This window comes from Erpetoichthys calabaricus, chromosome 1 (genome assembly GCF_900747795.2).
Source record: "Erpetoichthys calabaricus chromosome 1, fErpCal1.3, whole genome shotgun sequence".
Lineage (NCBI taxonomy): Eukaryota > Metazoa > Chordata > Cladistia > Polypteriformes > Polypteridae > Erpetoichthys > Erpetoichthys calabaricus.
In genome coordinates, this window is record NC_041394.2 from 301,258,494 (window position 1) to 301,273,042 (window position 14,549).

General features: G+C 38.3%; 1 protein-coding gene across 7 annotated transcripts in view; it reads right to left on the reverse strand.

Moving 5' to 3' along the window:
• The window catches only part of ppfia2 (PTPRF interacting protein alpha 2), a 960,214-nt gene that overhangs the window by 102,913 nt on the left and 842,752 nt on the right, over positions 1 to 14,549 (reverse strand). For all 7 annotated transcript variants that reach the window (XM_051919721.1, XM_051919713.1, XM_051919703.1 and 4 more), the window contains 3 exons: positions 8,549 to 8,578; positions 8,118 to 8,248; positions 140 to 318 (listed from right to left, as the gene is read on the reverse strand). In XM_051919721.1, the coding sequence (XP_051775681.1) occupies positions 140 to 318; positions 8,118 to 8,248; positions 8,549 to 8,578 (340 nt within the window). The remainder of the gene's footprint in view (positions 1 to 139; positions 319 to 8,117; positions 8,249 to 8,548; positions 8,579 to 14,549) is intronic.

Genomic DNA, 14,549 nt, shown 5'->3' on the forward strand with positions numbered 1-14,549 from the left:
ATTCTGAACAAAAAGGAAATAACACCTTAATAAACTGCCTCTCACAGACACTATATACAGTATTATCCATCAAAAACACATATGACATTTTAAATATTAACTAGATATTGGATTAATGCAAAAATAAAATATTACCAACCTTGACCAGGACCAACCAGCTCTTTGGTCAGCTGACCAAGTCTTCCTTTTTCTTTTTTGCCAAACAAGCGACCTATAGATGATTTAATGCCTTTCTTCTTTGGGGCTTTATGGAGGGAGTCTTGGCTGCTGGTCACACTGCTGAGCGCGCCTGCTTCTACTTCCAGTGCAGTAGATAAACTAAAGACATAAAATGGAATTAACAAACAAAGAGACCAAAATCAAACCTTTTTTTCTTACATCTATTCATTAAATAATTTTTTTTCTTGTGATTACTAGCTCTCTCTACCATTTAAAGAAATAATAAGCATAATTTATCAAAGGAAATTTGTGAAGCTAAACTATTTCTTATGAGCAGAAATACTTTATCACAATTTAAACACAGCAGGCGAATAAAGTAGCAGAGCACTGAACTTGAAAAGAAAGTAAACACAATTTTTTTGTCTTCAGAAAATAATAACCTCTATACCCTTTCTATAGATTGTAGCTAAGACAGATCACATCTGATCAGCTAAAGCTATGCTGCTATGATGAATACAAGAAGAAAAGGGCATACGGGTATTGAATGCTTAAAAAGTAAAAAACATACATAAGCTCAGATCAACATATTGACCAAGCATCAAGAATAGAGGCAGAAGCACGATCATGAAATTAAAAGGTATGCATGGGGTATGGAGTGAATTTTGGGGACATCTTATTTAATGGAGATTAGATAGCCATTTGCAGTATGAAAGTGATAACAGTTTGGTGCCTCCTAAAATATGTGTACAATAGTAGTTTCAGTACTAATGTTTCATTCCTCAGAATAATACCTCCATCCATTTCTTAAATTAGAGTAGGAGTCATTTCTAGCATCACCCATTGCAAGGCACGAATCAACCATGGATGGGTAACTTGGCCACTGTAGGACACAGTGTATTACAGTAAGACAATTTAGTGTTGCAATTCATTGACCACACACTTTGGCATCTGAGATAAAACCAATGTGATTAGAGAGGATATATGCAAAAATGAGAAAAATGTTCTAATGTCACACATTTCTGCCCAAATTCAATCTGCTCTTGGCTTCCTACCCTGCACTTTTTATCACATTTTTGTCAGTACCTTGAACTTTACATTTAATTAAAAATCTTTGAAACTGAAATATTCAGTGAATAATAATCACTTTTTGACTGTATTGTACTAACCCTTGAAGAAACCACACAAGGCACCAGATATAGTCATGTTTGAACCTATTGTATAATTTCTGCTTTTGCATTTGTTACCAACAAAATACATTTTCATTCTCAATTGGTCTCTTCCTAATTGAAATAAAGTATAATTATTTACAAATTTGAATGTTTTGAAAGAAAATGCCCATGCAGCAAAATACAGGGAGGTTCACTCAAAAAAGGCCCCAAACATTCTGTAATAACTCTCGCTAGGACAAAGCAATCTGAATAAAACAACGTGCAACGTGCTCCTCAGTATATGGAGCATCGAACAAGCTGGCATGCCCCTGCGTCAGAGCCATGAGGTAGGTGCCAGACAGCCATCACAACGTTTAACCTCCGTTTGCAACTTCTGGGTACATACCACCTGTACCCATTCACTCAGTCACCCGACTTCTCATCAGGATGGTGGTATACAGTATTGAGCAGCGCATGTTCATGGTGCGAACCTATTGGGACGCCAATTCGTTTAAGTGATGTCAGAATCAATTGGATGATCGTGAGTTAAAGGAAGGGTACTTCCAGCAAGATGGAGCAACGTGTCACACATCAGCAAGGAGCATGGCAGAAATTCAGTCCTTCTTCAGCAACAGGGTAATTTCAAAGTGGCTTTGGCAACCACGGTCGCTCGATCTGACACCACCAGACTTCTTCCTTTGGGGTATCAGAACAAGCCTCCCACTGTGGAAGATTTGAAGGAAAACATCCAACATGAAATTGCTGCTATTCCCCCCGAGACACTTGCCGATACGTTCAGGAACATGGAGGGCCACGTCAAAATGTGTCTGGTAGAGAACGGAAACCACTTCCAGCATCGCATGTAATACAATCGATTACACATACGTCAAGGTATATAGTGCATTTTTTTGGTTCACATTGCTTCATCCTAACGGGAGTTACAACAGAATATTTGAGGCCTCTTTTGAGTGAATCTCCCCGTAGTACACACTTTACATAGAAACTGGACTGGTGCAAAACTAAGTGAACCCTTAGCTCAATGACTTACATCAAGGCATAACAGAATCATGTGGACCAATGACAAAGTGTTAACCAAGCTAACCAATGAAACTGAAGGTTTGAAGTTATGTTTATAAATAATTGCAAGAAAGTAGTCTAGCATCCTGCCTCGAACTAAGGAAACCTTAGAAGAAGTGAAGAAAATGTAGAGGCTATGAAGCAAAATAAAATACACCACTAGGTAAACAGTATACAAGTATCCAAAAATAACACCTAGAAATCTACAAGCCTTCCTGGCTGCATCTGGAACAGTGGAGTATCAGTGAAAAAAAAATAATAACCTTCAACAGAAATGTCATCCCTGGAAGGGTTGCCAAGAAGGAGCCTTTTTTGTCAAGAAAAAAACAAACTAAGCTGGCAGTTGGAGATTTGCTAGAGTTCACCTGAACAAGTCACTGAAGTCTATGTTTTACAAAAAGCTAACATAGCCTACATCTACTGTCACAGCATATGACACTCTTCTTCTTAATCTGGTTTTGAGCAACTTAACTTCATCAAGGGAATCACACATTCTGAGGAATAATGAAGAATTCTTGAAAAAATGTTTTGCATTCAGGTTAAATGAGGTAGGCACACAAAATGATGTTTCAACAAGAAAATGATCCTAAACTTTCAAGTAAATTCACTAAAAATGGCTTAACAAGAAGAGATTTCATGTCCTGCAGTGGCCAAACCAAAGCCCCTACTGAAATGCCGTGTTCAGCATTGGTACACAAAATATGCAGAGAAGTTGGGTTCCAACACAATGGAGGTTACTGTGGAATCCAAAAATTAAAATAAGAAAAAAAAAAACACAAGTCCTGACTTCCTCATTTCAGTCTTTTAGATTCTCATGTATGTATTTGCCACACTAATGATCATTTTTTCCACAATGTTCAAAGGTGCCAAACTGATTTGTAACTAATTATTTGCAGGTCAGCGTATGGTGGTTCAGGAACACAAGGATGATATTTTGAGAGTGGAAGTAGCTATTTTCTCTTTTATCTTTTCATTTTCTCAAACAATTTGGCACAAGATTTTAGTTAGTTGTGTTTTGCCTATGTGTGTGGAGCAAACAAAGCAGCGATTCTCGAAAAGCACTCCTGTTAAAACAAAAAAAAAAATCTAACAAACCTCTCTTTATGTTAGTCCTATCCCAAGACGAAACTGTGGTGAGAGGCAATAAATCTGCTTCTTTTAGATAGGAGAATGCAGAAGACAGCCTTCTGCCAATCTTTCTATCTTCTTATATAATACGCTGCCGTGGTTGTCCGTTTGTCTGTCCAAGATTTTAAATCTCCTGTAGCTTGCAAACCGTTCGACCTATTGACCTGAAATTTGGTACACATATACTACATGATGTCTACTGTCCGCTTTCAGGGTGATGATCAATCTCCAAGGTTATTTCTCTTTTTATTTTTATTTTATTGTAGAATCAACTCTCGGCAGCAGTGTATGGGCGCTGTTCTCATCCATACCACCTTCTGAGAAGGCCATTGCAAAACCTTATTTTTTTGTTCCTGCAATCACTTCATGGTCAATCTGGATGTGTGATTTTGGTCATTGTCTTGTCTGAAGACCCAACCATGGTTTCAGTTTCAGCCTTCTGGCAGAGGTAATCAGATTTTTGGCTACAATGTTCCTTTACTGAATGGAATTCATTATGCCACTGATTTTAACAAAAGCCCCTGGACCACAGACAGAAAAATAGCACTAACGTTTTAAGGATCCATCACCATATTTTTTACCTTGGGTATGTGATTATGTTCTTTGTATACAGTACCCTTTTTATTGTCAATAATGAGGATAATGTGTGTGGCCAAAAAAGTTCCATTTGTGTCTCATCTGACCAAAACACATGATTCCAGTTGTAACTCCTGTTTTATCAGAATCAGAATCAGCTTTATTGGCCAAGTATATGTACACATACAAGGAATTGGACTCCGGTTTTACCTAGTATTGTCCCTGATGCTGTGAGATTGACTTAAGTGTTCATGAGAGTGATGGCCTGAGGAAAGAAACTGTTCACATGTCTGGTAGTTTTGGCGTACAGTGCTCTGTAGCGCCTACCAGAGGGAAGAAGTTGAAAAAGGTTGTAACCAGGGTGTGATGGGTCTGCAATGATGTTTTCTGCCCGTTTCATGACTCGAGATCTGTATAAGTCTTGAATGGAGGGCAGATCAACACCAATGATTTTTTCTGCAATCCTGACTGTCCGTTGAAGTCTGTTCCTGTCCTGTTTTGTGGCTGAGCCAAACCAGACTGTGATAGATGAACAGAGAACAGACTGGATTACTGCAGAGTAAAATTGGATGAGCAGCTCCTGAGGCAGGTTGAACTTCCTGAGCTGGCGCAGGAAGTACAACCTCTGCTGGGCCTTTTTAACAATTGTGTTTATATTTAGTTCCCACTTTAGGTCCTGGGAAATTGTGGATCCCAGAAAGCTAAAGTTTTCCACAGCGGACACAATGCTGTTGAGTAGTGTGAGAGGGGGCAGCACTGGGGGGCTCCTCCTGAAGTCCACTGTCATCTCCACAGTTTTAAGCTTGTTCAGCTCCAGGTTGTTTTGACCGCACCAGAGGGCCAGCTGTTCGACCTCTCGTCTGTATACAGACTCATCACTGTCCTTGATGAGGCCAATGACTGTCATATCATCTGCGAACTTCAGGATTTTAACAGACGGGACTCTTGAGGTGCAGTCATTTGTGTAGAGGGAGAAGAGCAGAGGAGAGAGGACACATCCCTGGGGGGCGCCAGTGCTGACTGTTCGTGTGCTGGATGTGATTTTTTCCCAGTCTCACTTGCTGCTTCCTATCTGTCAGGAAGTTTTTGATCCACTGGGAGATGGGAGCTGGTACAGTGAGCCAAGTGAGTTTGGTGTGGAGGACTTCTGGAATGATAGTGTTGAATGCCGAGCTGAAGTCCACAAACAGGATCCTAGCATATGTCCCTGGAGAGTTGAGATGTTGCAGGATGTAGTGCAGTCCCATGTTGATTGCATCATCCACTGACCTGTTTGCTCGGTAAGCAAACTGTAGGGGGTCAAGCAGGGGGTCTGTAATGTCCTTCAGGTAGGTCAACACCAGTCTTTCAAAGGATTTCATGACCACAGACGTCAGGGCGACTGGCCTGTAGTCATTTAACCCTGCAATGGAGGTTTTCTTTGGAACCGGGATAATTGTGGAACGCTTAAGGCAGGAGGGAACTTCACATAGCTCCAGGGATCTGTTGAAGATCTGTGTAAATATGGGGGCCAGCTGATCAGCACAGACTTTAAGACAGGAGGGTGACACACCATCTGGACCTGGTGCCTTCCTGATCTTCTGTCTCCTGAAGAGCTGACTCACGTCCCCTTCACAGATCCTGAGTGCAGGTATGGTGTCAGTGGGGAGGGGCAGGGGCTTGGTAGTGAGTGCTGGGACTGTATTTTGATTGGCGTGGGTGAGAGGTGTGAAAGAGGGATTATCAAACCTGCAGTAGAACAAATTCAGCTCGTTGGCTAGTTGATGGTTCTCTTCAGTATGGGGGGATGGTTTCCTGTAGTTGGTGATGTCTTTCAAACCTCTCCACACTGATGCAGGGTCGTTGGCTGTAAACCTATTTTCCAGCTTTTCAGTGTAGCACCTCTTTGCTACTCTGATCTCCTTTGTCAATGTGTTTCTGGCTTGATTATACAGGATTCTGTCCCCACTTCTGTAGGCCTTCTCCTTAGCCTTACAAAGCTGCCTGAGTTTTGTAGTAAACCAGGGTTTGTTGTTGTTGTATGTGCGAAAAGTTTTCATGGGCACACACATATCCTCACAAAAACTGACGTAGGATGTCACAGTGTCAGTAAGCTCATCCAGGTCTGTCGCTGCAGACTCAAAAACACTCCAATCAGTACAGTCAAAGCAGGCTTGTAGTTCCAGCTTTGCCTCGTTGGTCCATCTCTTTACCGTTTTCACCACAGGCTTTGCAGATCTTAAGTTCTGCCTGTAAGTCGGGAGAAGATGAACCAAACAGTGGTCAGAGAGTCCCAGGGCAGCACGAGGGACAGAGCGATAAGCATCCTTTAATGTAGTGTAGCAGTGGTCCAGTGTGTTTTTGTCCCTGGTAGGACACTTAATATGCTGACTGAATTTTGGCAGTTCTTGCCTGAGGTTTGCTCTGTTAAAATCACCAAGAACAATGAGCAGGGAGTCCGGGTGTTTGTGCTCCATGTTAGTTATCTGGTCAGCCAGGTGTTGTAAAGCTTCACTAACACAGGCCTGAGGTGGGATGTAAACACCAACCAGAATAAACGAGGAAAACTCCCGCGGTGAATAGAACGGTTTACAGTCAATGAAAAAAGACTCTAAGTGAGGGCTGCATGTTTTGATTAGTACTGTGACATCTGTACACCAACCTTCGTTTATGTAGAAACAGATTCCGCCTCCTTTCGTTTTCCCCGAGAGCTCCATGACGCGGTCCGCACGGAGAAGCTGGAAGCTCGGCAGGTATAATGCGCTATCGGGGATGTGCTCACCAAGCCAGGTTTCAGTGAAGCACAGGACAGCAGATCTGGAAAAGTCCGTGTTTATTCTGTTTAACAGAAGCAGTTCGTCCATCTTGTTGGCCAAAGAGCGGACGTTCGCCAGGTGAATTGAAGGGAGCGCAGTTCGAAATCCCCGGTGGCGCAGTTTAACAAGCGCTCCGGCTCGCTTCCCTCATCGGCGTCTCCTTCTAATTCCGTAAAGGGCAGCTGCTCCTCCGACTAAAAGTTCTGTAAAGTATTCTGTCTGAGTGAAAGACGGTGAAAAAATTTCACCAGCGAATTGACCGATGTGTAAGAGTTCCTCTCTGCTGTATGTGATCAGATGGGGACAGCTTATCACGGAACAAACAAACAAAAACAGAGAAAGCACCAAGGAACGAGGCACCGAGGCTGCCATCTGCGGCGCCATGATGATCCTGAATAAGTTTAGATGCTGAGTTTTGTTGAAACTCCCATAGCAAATGAGAAAAAATGAACAAAATGACAGCACAATGACGTCACCCAAAACAAAAATGAAAAGTATACAAAATACATGAGTATAACTAAAAAATGATGTGTGGAGTCTGATTAGGGGTTCAAAGTAAAAGAACTCATGACATGGGACTGGCTTGTCTGCAAGATCAAACAGAAAGCCAGCCTACCTGCTTGCCTTGAGTTTGGATTCCAGAAAAACAAAAAAAAATAAAAACAAAGAATATAAAACAGGTCTTATGAAGAGAAATAATAGATATTCAATTACTTTATATTTTTTAATGTTGTTGTTTTTTTATATTTCTGCTTCAAAACAAATGTGTTATTTCCTCTTTGTGAATGTCCTCAGGCAATGTGTCTGCTTGTATGTAAAATGGTGTCTGTGTTCTGTGGATACACACAGAAACAAAAGCTGTGACAGACAAGATTATTGTCATACAATGTCCCAAGAACCAAGAACTAACAGAAATTTACTGTCAGATATAAAAACAAAATATTATAACAGTGTAAAAAACAATAACAAGGCCCTGAGCTGTTCACCTTGGCACATTCCCTTATACTGTAGAAGAAAAAGTAAGCCACAGTATTAATTAACAGAAGGAGGTCTTTGGACTTGTGCAGTTAACTCTAAGCAGAATGAACACCTAGTCACATTGTCAAGACAATTGTTTCAAGAAATATGACACTGTTAGTTACAGGAACATGACTAATAGAACTACAGTAGGTATTGTTTTAAATTTTATCAGTATGGAACATAAATAACAGAAGAAGTAGTTTTCACTCCTTACCCTCTTGCATCATTGTGGTAAGATGATGGCAGTGTGTGTGTCATTCTGACCTGGCGAGGTGTTGGAGGAGGAGACGTTTCACACTTTATGGTAGCCTTGTCTTCACGGCCTTCTTCATCCACTGCAGCAATCTAGGAATGGATTGTCTGACTTCAGACTTACAACAAAAAACTGAACGTCTCAGGATTTATACATAGAAACTACATATGTGATTTCATTTGAGAAGAACTTGTTTTTATTTTTAAAATCTGCTCATTCACAAAACAGTACTGATTGTACAATATCTAGTCTGTAAGATACCATGCAAAGCTACAAGGCAGTTTATACTGGACAAAATTAAACTTGATAATGACTTGCTATTATATTTAACAGAAAAACATGTAGCTCTGTATCAGGCAAAAGTGAAATAGTTAACAGATGCAGTACATTACCTTTCTTCTATGCTTCCGCAAATCACTGGGCTGGAACGTAAAAGCAAGGGAAAAAAGGCAAAAAACAAAAACATACATATGATCATTAAAAACATGCAACAACATAAATAATGTAAAAGCAAATATCAAATTATTTCCATCAGCATAAACTTTCTTCAAATACAATTCTTAGTTAAGCAGAGGCTGCCAATAAATCCTCATTTTCAGGTTTACAAATCAAATTACATTAGGGAATATACTGCTGCATAATACTAAATCTATTTTTGAGACATTTTGGCTTTCCTGGTATTATTCATTATGTACATGTACTGAGACTATAAATGCAGAAATTGATTTTATTTTCACACTACCTATAAGACTACTTTAGTTGTAGGCTGTTGCGAGATAGCCATAGAGAATACAGAATAGGACAGGAGATATATTGTGCATATTTATACATATACATATACACACACACACACACTATATATATATATATATATATATATATATATATATATATATATATATATATATATATATATATATATATATATATATATATATATATATATATATATATATATATTCATGGCATTTGTAGTCTGTGTCACAATCTGATTGTATGGGTGGTTACCTACCAGGTAACGCTTGTGGTTGGCCAGCAATCTGCTAACATCTGCCACGGTGCCCTCATTTTGTGAGGAGCAGATCATAGAATGGTTGAAATAGTTTGCTGTCAAATAAATGCAAAGAGTACACGACACGTGTTTCGCCCTCATTCTGGGCTCATCAGGTGTACACACTCCACTGCACTCCCTCTCGGGAATCGAACCTCGGACGTCAGCGCCAGAGGCGATGCCCCTAACGCCAGGTAATGCTTGTGGTTGGCCAGCAATCTGCTAACATCTGCCACGGTGCCCTCAGTTTGTGAGGAGCAGATCATAGAACCACAAGCGTTACCTGGTAGGTACCACCCATACAATCAGATTGTGACACAGACTATGAATGCCGTGAATGTAATTACCCCGATCTACATGCTGTCAAATAAACGAACCACACGCCGTGGCGCAACGTTAGGGGCATCGCCTCTGGGACTGACATCCGAGGTTCGATTCCCGAGAGGGAGTGCAGTGGAGTGTGTACACCTGAGAGCCCAGAATGAGGGCGAAACACGTGTCGTGTACTCTTTGCATTTATTTGACAGTAACCTATTTCAACCATATATATATATATATATATATATATATATATATATATATATATATATATATATATATATATATATATATATATATATATATATATAATATATATGCACATATATATTACATATATTATAATTCTAATAATGATCAGAAGCAATGCTTCAGTTAGATTCTAAGTGCTAATTTTGAATTAGAGATCCATACAACTGATGCAAAGACCAAAGGGCTATGATCATAGTAAGAAGAATCAAATTAGTCCTATTTGTATTTCATCAATGGGTTATAGTTAAGCTTAGAACTGGTTTTCAAAATGCACGTAAAATATTTTAACTCACATTTACCTTGTTGAAATTGTACACTCACACATCCACTACAATCTCTATAATATTTCAGGACAAACAAAATCACAACAGATGAGAGAGACTTTTCCTATAGAGACCCCTAAACTTTGCAATGACGTTCCAGCAAATAAGAAGCACCAGTCTCAGCTTTAAAATTGTAGAATTGTTTTGACTTTATTTTTCACACACAGCAGTGGAGGCTGGAGTGGTGGCTCCTGATGGATTGTTGGTTGCTGAATATTTGTACCTCTAATTGCCATTCTAGTTTTGGATATTGGCAAGTTGTGTATATTGCAGTTAGAATCATAAATGTAGGAAAAACAGCAGAAACACTCAGAATCAAACAACTGTAAAGAACAACTTGACCATTTAATTTATAATGCTATATTAAGTTAGTATGCCCAAATCACAATACTGCAAAAAAAAATTTTTTTTTTCATAGTATTTTGAAAGACGCAGCAACATCACACTTTTGTTCTTGCTAATTTTATGTCTGACTAAATTTGTGGATGACTTGACTGTGCTGTGCTCTGTTTTTTTTTTTGTTGCCTTATCTTATTGGGTTTTCTTTTCTTGTAACTTTGTCTTTGTCTTTCTTGTAAAGCACTTTGAGCTACACTGTATGAAAATGTGCAATATACAAAATGTTGTTGTTGTTCACATTGATCAGTGTTCAAATGTCAATGGATGAAATACCAGAATACACAAGAAGATTATTTGAGAAAAAGGGGTGCTGAAATTAATGGCTTGTATAATATGAAAAAATAAAGAAAAGATGCCCAGTTTAAAAAAATATAAGAGCAAATTATCTAGGTTAGAATGTTGGGTATTAATTTTTTCTTTCTTGACTATGATTTCTGTCTTTTCAATATAGGAAAGTTTCTACAATTGATCAATTTTTGGTGGTCTTATAATTCAAGTTTGTGTTCTTGCCTCTCCACCCATTAAATAAAATAATTAAAATTAATAACAACATTCTTGTTTTTCATAGAAAGATTTTCTTCTTGGTAACTGAAAGAATGAGATTGTGAGTAGAACTGGTATAAATGGGCAGGGCTGACCTTCCATGATAGGATGAGCAGAATCACTGCTCCTCTGGTTTGAGAGGAGCCAGCTGAGGTGGTTTGGGTATGACGTAAGTAAGCCCCTTGGGGTGACCTCCACTAGAGCTGCTCCTAGCATATCCCACTGGGCAGAGACCCTGAGGCAGACCCAGGACACCTTGTAGGGGTTATATCTTTTAGCTGGCATGGGGATGCCTTGGAATTCCCAAAGAAGAGCTGGAATTTGTAGCAGAGGACCGGGAAGTCTGGGGTGACCTGTTAGGCTTGCTGCCACCATGACCATCACCAGAAAAAGGGGTTAGGAAAATGAGATGAGATGAGAGGAGAGATATTCTCAATGATCACAATTACCTTCAAGGTGGTTTCTTTTTCATTCATCACATTGCTGAAAATAACGCATAAGCAGCAACGTATTGCAAAATATGGCAGAAAAATGAAACAATGTGAAAATGTATAACATAAAATAAAAATCCTAAATCTGGTCAATCTAATTCAAGGTTGCAGGGTTCCACGGCATATGTCACCAACATCAGATGCAAGGCAGTAATCAGCCCTGGACATGATACTTGTCCATTAAAGATTAAAATATATATCTTATATCTGTTTAAATTGCTAGTGTGGCATCCAATGTTTGTATCTGAACTAGTTTTGGTGCTTGAAATGCATAAGTAGAGCTGCATTCAGACAGAATGTTTATGCGTTACATTGTGGAAAGGACATAACCACTTTGTATTGGTATAACCACAAGGCAAAACAGAACGTATGTAAAGTGTGTGTCAATGTGGCATTGCTTGTAAGGAACAGGCAGAGAAATTCAGCTGATGAAAATGATTTCTTACATGCAAGACATTTACAGTAGCCCTTGTGTTTGTATACTCACTGTATGTGTAATCAAGTCAAAAATGATCATTTATTTGGAGGCAAATAATAAAGGTTATGGATTAAAAGCTACTGGAATTATCACCAAAACTGGAATATCATACTGCAAAAACTGGCTGACTTGACTTACCCTTTCATTTTTTAACTATCTTTACCTATTAAAATGTTTTGAAAATTGTAGAAAAGTTGGAAAAATAAAAACTTTGCTAAAGCTAATAACCAGGTGTTTAATGAGAAGGCAACTAAATGAGACTTTTGGAGTTTTGCAACTCCACTGCCAGTCAGTAGTATAGTGTAGGTGAGACCAAACATCCACTTGAATGCTCATTTGTTTATGAATCTTCAATATTTGATGGGCAACCACACAAAAAAAGTTTTCCGTGACAGCTCTACAATGTAGAAGTAGATATGCAGGTGGATGATAGCATATAACAGAACTGAAATTGCTCTAAAAATATAAAATATTTAATGTTTAAAATAAAAGTATGGTAATTGATGAACAAACATTAAATGGTTACATTTATTAAATTTAAATGCAACAGAAAAATATGCTAATGTGAGATCCTGGAGTACCAGGAAGTCATAAAAGTACATTCCTGCACAAACAAAAATGAACAAACAAATTGTATCTTTTCTGCAATATGGATTTACTTTTAACTGCAATCATTATAAAAAGTGCAGCTAGTATGCTTAATTTGTATCAAATCTTTGGCAAATTAAAACATGAATCCCGTAAAATGTAAAAAAAACAGGTATGCTCCCTACTCAAAAAACAGTAGTTTTCTGAAAGACTGAGAAGCACTTGACGAATTCTTATTGATAAAAACAAATTAATTTTAATTCTGGAAAAGTACTTAATTGCATTTTATGGATTGTCACACCTGATTGTGAAAGCAAAAAAACATACGATTGGAAAAATTTTAACACAAATTATTCCAGGTAAAAAATATTCAGACAAGCTGAAATTCCTCTCTCAAATGATCCAGTTACTAACAGAATTCCAAAATTTAGGAATGACTCATTTCAGCAACTGCTTGAGAGAACGTAAGATAATACCAAAGCAGGGTCAGATTTGTGGCCAAAATTAAATTTGCTCTTAATTGACATAACTTTTACATACTACTCACAAAGAACATTCTTGCAGACTTAAGTACAGTAATACAAAATACAGTAAAAAGGTGTGTAACTTAATAGCTGCAAAAATCAATGCAACAATATGGGATCCAATTACAACAAACTGTTGCTACATTAAGGAATAAAATGGCTGTCAAAAAGACACAATTTGACAAGTCAAATGGGGTTAAAAATGAAGTAATGCTGTTTCTGTCTGGAAATAACACAGATTTTGCCAAATAATTTCACGGTATTGTCTGGTTTAGCAAAAGATTTTACTTTCCATATTTATGTGAGAAACTTTACATACTGAATATGAATCTGCAGAGAGAACATGAGTATTTTTATTCTGAAAGATACAGTCTAAGTGTATATGAAAAAAATGACTTATGCGGGACTGTATATGGTGTCACACACGTGTGAGTAGGAGGCAGCTGAAGGACTTAAGTAACGGTAATACCACATCCGACCAGGGGGCGGCAGGGTGCACTAACTTTCTTTCTCAGTTCCCTGCAGACATTTCCCAAGAAATCATGCCAGGTTCCAGTACCTCAAAAGACGTCACTTCCGGGTCCGGCCACTTTTGATGACGTCACTTCCGGGTCCATCCCCTTTGATGATGTCACTTCCTACGTGGGCCTTTAAAGCCACCATCTTATCACCAAGGAATCAGTTTTGTTTTGGACTCTGTATTGTGAACATCTCTGTCAATCTCAAAACCTTTTGCAGCCAGGGATATTATACAGGTGGCTGCCCCAAACCTTTTTATGATATCTGGTCTGTGTTTTTATCACAATGGAAATGACTCATTTGGAATGTCTTCATGTACTGATAATTTTTTTCAGTGAAAATAATTAAACTTATAATCTGGTTAAGTGGACTACAACTGATTGTGTGATATATAAATATAAACATACATATTTTCTTCTAGACTTTCAAACAGATTATTTTGATTGAGGTAAAAATGATTCATTGTAAACAAGTAGCAGGTGGAACATCTCTCGCTGCTGACTAAAGAAGAATTTGCAGAGTTTTCCAGTGAAACACATTTTAAGGTTGGATTGTCAAAGAAATCCTTGAATACTTTGTGTCTTGACATTAAGGCTGAGTTTCCAGTACTCCTTGAGATAGCAATGACACCTCTTCTACCATTTGCCACCACCTAGTTATGTGAATGTGACTTTTTCAACGCTGGTTCTATAAAAATAAAAAACACTCAAGTCTTAACAATGTTGAAGTCGCAGTCACATCCACGCTGACACAAATTAAGCCAAGATTTAATTTACTGCGTCAAAATATGCAAATATATCCATCTCATTATACCTATTTCTTATTAATAAATAAATAAATTAATGAAATATTTTTCAAGCATTTAATTATGTTGTATTTTTTGTAAAACTGTATGAATTTGACTTTA